The following is a 6,103-nucleotide window of genomic DNA, read 5'->3' on the forward strand; positions in this document are numbered from 1 at the left end:
GCTGATGCAGCATTTTGAAGTTCTTTGATTAGTTCAGGCGACTCCAGTAATTTCATCATCCTTGAGGGTAGGAAGAACCATTCGTCGGTAGCCAGCTTCGCTATTAATTTCTCTCCATATTTGGTCTTAATTTTCACTAATTCAGTGATTTGATACTCCTTATTCTCCTCAAAAGTATTCAGCTTTACGAAAGTCTTAGGTTCGTAAGTTACACTTGCAAGTGCATTGATCTTGGTTAAATCCATTTTTCTGTGAAAAAACATAGAAATTGAGAAAAGAAAAATATTGAAATAGAATAGCAAGAAAAGAGAATAATAATAAAAGAATAATTCTTACCACCCAAAAGAATTTCTGTGGTACAGCAAGGAAAATATTCGGAATATAGCTTTGCACTGGATCTTTCACCTCCTTGAAGCTTCTAATGAAAACTGACTGACTGAAATTTCCCGATTGCTGACAACAAGGGTTTTAAAAATAGTGGAAGGGATGAGATGCATTCATGGAAGGGGATGAGATGCATTCTTATTGGAAGTTAATATTTGGGTGGTTGGTTATTCTTTCCCACCTACGAAATTTGCGTCAAACAAGTCGTAACACGTTACAAGCGGTTTCTCCTGAATTCTTTTAATTGCATAATCATGTTGTAGACTTTTCTAAAGTGAACTGGGGAAAATTTGCGTCAAACAGGTCATGACACGTTACCAGTGGTTTCTCCAGAATTCTTTTAATTGCATAAACGTGTTGCAGACTTTTCTTAAGTGAAACGGTAAAATTTATGAGCACATTCCTCTCGATAGCTAGGCATATAAAAAATTGAGAGAATATGAAAAAATCGAGGATTTAAAAGGTCATAAATCAAGTAACAAGTCATGACATGACATGATCTCAGGCGTCAGGTACTCGAGCATATCCGTGCTAGAAGATATCAGCACACTCAGCAATCAGTTCTCCAATCGCTAGAATGGTGCCAATACAGCTTCTTAATGTCTAGGTAAAAGTTATGTTTTGCTTTACCCTTCAAAAAAATGAAGTGCACTGACAACTCTTTCCCTTTCTAATACCTAGCCTGCTTGTTAGATGGATCGTATGATATGCTTACCTGAAAAGCTAAAAATGGCTAAAAGATAAGTCAGGGAAGGCTATAAAAATTCTTAAAACTGTTTTTTATTCAATAACTAAAGTTTTACTATCAGTTACTCATCCAGTCTCCATGTCTCATCCTCCTCCTCCTCCTCCTTTTTCATCCACATCCTCCTCTTGAAGGTTAGCTTCTCTATAGCCGTATCCCGTGGTACCGCGAATGTATAATTTTAGTCAAACATCTTTTTATCACTTTAACTAATTCGCTCGTAGAAAGGTAAATGATTTCTTGAATGAAAGTCTAGAGAGGGTCCATAGAAGGAGAGAATAGTGGGAGGATCTAGGATTGGTTCTGAATGGTCAAATAGTACCCTCTAAGGACATACTATAAGTGAGGAGCTGTAAGGTCTAATAAATTGGTGAACCTGACCTGGGTATAGTAACAGCTAGGACTTAATAAGTTGCCCTATCAAAATATTAATATTCCTGAAATTGATGTTAAATTGTTATTCTCCCCAATAGGGGAGACTATTAAAACTATACTCTTTCATTTAGAGGATATTTCGTTATACGCTGCATAGGTTTTGTTAAAGCCATGCAAAGTTATAATTCCATGCTCGATGGAAAGTTAATTCCTTGCACGATATCAGCAACTTATCACAATAGCTATCTACAATTTAACTAACGAGAAAAGGGGGGATTGCGGTAGCCACCTAGCGGCAATTACTGGTACTATCAATTAAATTGAACTAGTTCACCCGTGTGTGTAATTACGTAATATTAAAATACCATTAGCGCGAAAGAAGATTAAGGAAGGCAGTCACCTAGCGGTGACTACTGGAACTAGCAATTAACTCAACCTAGTTTATCTGTGTAGCAGAGTCGGAAATAGTTAGGCTACGTAAGGTAACTAACCATCGACTTCGAAGGGTGAAAAAACCTTCCCTCAACTAGGGCCCCGTAGGATAACTTAGGTCCCCGTAGGATAACTAACCAACGGTACCATAGGGTGAAAAATACCCCCTCCCTAACCAAACCCGGTCCCACTATAAGACCTTCCAACTGTGACATAGGGTGAAAAATACCCCCTACCTAACCAAACTCGGTCCCACTATAAGACCTTCCAACTGTGACATAGGGTGAAAAATACCCCCACCCTCCCTAACCAAACGCGATCCCACTATAAGACCCTTTCCTTCCTCATCCCCACCACTACCATACTAAGAGAGTCTTATCCCCACCCATCCCCCTTCCACACCACAAAACAGCTTCCCCCACTCCCTGTCATCGGAACCGCATAGCTCCTCTACTAATGCCTCACGTAACTTTAAATGAATTTACCAAACTACAATTTCTACGCATTATCGAGCAGAATAAAAATCTCACCATGGCTTTTCGTTCCTGGGAGCTCTACGAATATCCCCTTTTACCTCAAACACAGCGACATACATGGGCTGTTAAAGCAGCTACACAATTGGAGAAGCCTCGATACGTGATACTGGCGTTTAGAAAGAATAAGAAGAACGATCAATATTCGAATGTACTTAAATTTAGCGATTGCGATGTACGTGATGTTAAAGTCTATTTAAATTCTGAATTTTATCCGTACGATCGTCTCGACACTGATTTCACGAAATCTCGCTACTCCGTACTCTATGATATGTATGTAAAGTTTTTCCACTCATATTATGCTGGTGAAAAACTGTCGAAACCAATGCTCGATTACCTAAACTTCTTGCAATACGGTCCGCTCTTTGTAATTGATTGTTCACATCAGAACGAGTCAGTGAAAACCGGCACGGTCGATGTTAAGATTGAAATCGAGTGTTGGAAAAATATTCCGAGTAATACTACAGCCTATTGTTTAATTATACATGATAAAATTATAGACTATAATCCGCTTACGAATATTGTTAGAAATGTAAGTTAGATATGTAAGGTTAGAAAAAAAATAAAGCACTTTTTAATAAATATATAAAGCATTTTATTCACTCATTTATTATACAAAACACTTATTGTTTAATCTTAAATTCTAAATTATTATAATTCCCGCCTAAGTATTTCATGATTAAAATATATTTGTGATGCTGCATTTATCAGCTCCGTAAACTGATCCTGCGATTCGAGTAAAGCAACCATCCGGGCAGGGAGATAAAACCAATCCTCCGTTAATAGTTTCGCTATTATCCTCATTCCATATTTAGTCTTTATTTTCATCATTTCAATTATTTCATATTCTTTATTTTCCTCGAGACTGTTTAATTTAACAAATGTCTTCTCAGGGATGAAAGCGAATGCATTAACTCCAGTTAAAAATGCCATTTTATCTAGACCCTTTATTGCAGAAGAATATTATTATTACTATTATCGAAAATTAAAACAATATTTGAATAATATATTCCTACCTTTCTTTATCAGTTGAGACTGAGGTATAAACTGATCTGGGTATTCTTACTGGTTGTGGTTGATGCACTAACTAAAGTACTGATCTGAAGATTCTTGCTGGTTGTGCGGTCGATGCACTAACTAGAGTTTGAACAGATTGAAGCTGGTTCACTATTGTTCGAATCCATTTATATAGAAAAATTGTTGATGGAGGGGGTAAATAATTTTGTGTTGAAAACGTGTGCAGATGTTTAATATGTCATCAACACTGATTAGTAAGATGATATACTGCTGATTAATCAAATTATGACTCTATTAAAAGAATATGCATGAATCATTCAAGGACATTTTGATGATCTTCAATGTGTTAGCGATCAACATATCTGTAAAGATCTATGATCTGGATAAAATATAATTAATATTTAAAAAAAAAAAATATGATCTTGCTGAAGGTCTCAATTTCACCATACGTAGACATATCGTTATACGTTAAGGTCCAGTGTGGAGCGTATAAGAGATACTAAATTTTCATCACGTGCTGATATTTAATACGTCAAAGATATTTGTATATCTAAAGCAGGCTTCTCTCTTGCTGAAATTTGATGCATCAAAAGTATTTGAACATCCAAAACATACATCGTTTATACAAACCTTTCTAATATGTATCATATTTAAGAATTAAACGACATAGGCTTATTAATAAAATCATTGTTCTATTAAAAGCATGCTTATGATTGTATATCTGAAGCATCAAAAGTATTTGTACATCCGAAACATACATCGTTCATACAAATCTTTCTAATATATATCATATTTAAGAATAAAACGACATAGGCTTATTAATAAAATTATTCTTCTTCTTTTATTAACAGCATGTGTATGTGTTATACCTTAAACGTTTCTGCCTTGAAACTCTATTCCGTTGATTCTCACGATGTTTTTGGTTTCATCGCTTAGCAAGATGATGATGATATGTGTTTGCTTATCTAAAGTAGGGTGTAATTCCATCAAAAGAAATAAAATATGAATGATAAGTACACACACTTCCAACGTTTCTGTTGAAAGGGTGTCTTTTATTAAGGTAGTTGGTGGTGGAAATGTTTTAAATACTTGAGTAGCTCTAAACAGTTCATTAGATTTTTGTTTCATCCTCTGCTTTAAAAGTTCAAAGTAAAGGAGACATTTTGAAGAAAAAATATTTCAATGGCTAATATTAAAGTTATATACAATTGTAGTGACAATATATTAAATGAAATTGAAAGAGATATGAACTTATTATTTGAATTACTATTTCAAATTAATACAAATATGCAACGTTATGAGGAAATTATAAGTGATGATTGTAGCGAGGAATATATTGATGTTATTGAAATAATCGATGGTGAGAACGAGACAATGATTGAAGATGAAGTAAATGAAGTATTGACCGCAGATGATTCTGATGATGTTAATACTGTAATTTAAATAATTGACAGTGATAATAGTGATGATATTGAGGACAATTTTTCGATTTTTGAAAATAATAAAGTTACTGGAATAATCAACAGAGAGAATGACATGATAATTGAAGATGAAGTAAACGAAGTATTCAATGTAGATGATTCTAATGATGCTAATACTGTAATTGAAATAATTGACAGTGATAATAGTGATAATAGTGATGATAGTGATGATTGTAGCGAGGAATATATTGATGTTATTGAAATGATCAACGGTGAGAACGAGACAATGGTTGAAGATAAAGTAGCTGAAGTATTGACCGCAGATGATTCTGATGATGCTAATACTGTAATTCAAATAATTAACAGTGATAATAGTGATGATATTGAGGACAATTTTTCGATTTTTGAAAATAATAAAGTTACTGGAATAATCGACAGCGAGAATGACATGGTAATTGAAGATGAAGTAAACGAAGTATTCGATGTAGATGATTCTGATGATGCTGATACTGTAATTGAAATAATTGACAGTGATAATAGTGATGATATTAAGGACAATTTCTCGATTTTTGAAAATAATAAAGTTACTGGAATAATCGACAGCGAGAATGCTATGATAATTGAAGATGAAGTAAACGAATAGGTATATATATATAGCATTCTAGCCTTTACGTAATAATATTGAATGCATATGATGATTGTATGTACTTTTCAGTTAACACTGACATCTGTCAAGAACTATTTAAACAGGTCTTATAGCAGGAATTACTATCTCATAGTTACGAAGTTTCGAATTATAAATATCATTTTAAAATAGAGTAGTCTTTTTAAAAAAAGCATGTTATATGTGTGAACCAGCAGCTTTATTACCGTGGCTTCAAGCACTGAAAGGAGAAGATTGGGTCAAGAAAAACGAGATATAATTGTTGAACTATTATCTTCTGAAAATATATAACTTAAAAAAATGTAACATTGTACATTTATGTTATCAACATTTTAATCAATGTATATTTCAATAATACCATTTTATAATTAACTGTTATTACAATAAAAACATATATAATAAGGTTTATTTTTCTTTTGTTGATTTATAAAATTAAATAGAAGATAGAGAACTTTGGAAGAGCAGAATATGAGTGTGCTTATTGATATTTAATTGAAGACATCGTGATTTGTCTCTGCTCCTAGTGCCTAGC

General features: G+C 33.7%; 1 protein-coding gene across 1 annotated transcript; it reads left to right on the forward strand.

Moving 5' to 3' along the window:
- Positions 1-5,022: 5,022 nt before the first annotated feature.
- LOC136778061 (coiled-coil domain-containing protein 1-like) lies at positions 5,023-5,550 on the forward strand. The gene has a single exon (XM_066734673.1). The coding sequence runs from the start codon at positions 5,023-5,025 to the stop codon at positions 5,548-5,550; it is 528 nt and encodes a 175-aa protein (XP_066590770.1).
- The last annotated feature ends 553 nt before the right edge of the window (positions 5,551-6,103 follow it).

This window comes from Prorops nasuta, unplaced genomic scaffold, assembly GCF_024137725.1.
Source record: "Prorops nasuta isolate Cenicafe-Biocafe unplaced genomic scaffold, Cenicafe_Pnas_1.2 PNAS00013, whole genome shotgun sequence".
Lineage (NCBI taxonomy): Eukaryota > Metazoa > Arthropoda > Insecta > Hymenoptera > Bethylidae > Prorops > Prorops nasuta.

What these genes read in the sequence shown, in the direction of transcription:
- LOC136778061 (XM_066734673.1), top strand. Translation starts at nt 5,023, where the DNA reads ATGATAATTGAAGATGAAGTAAACGAAGTATTCAATGTAGATGATTCT.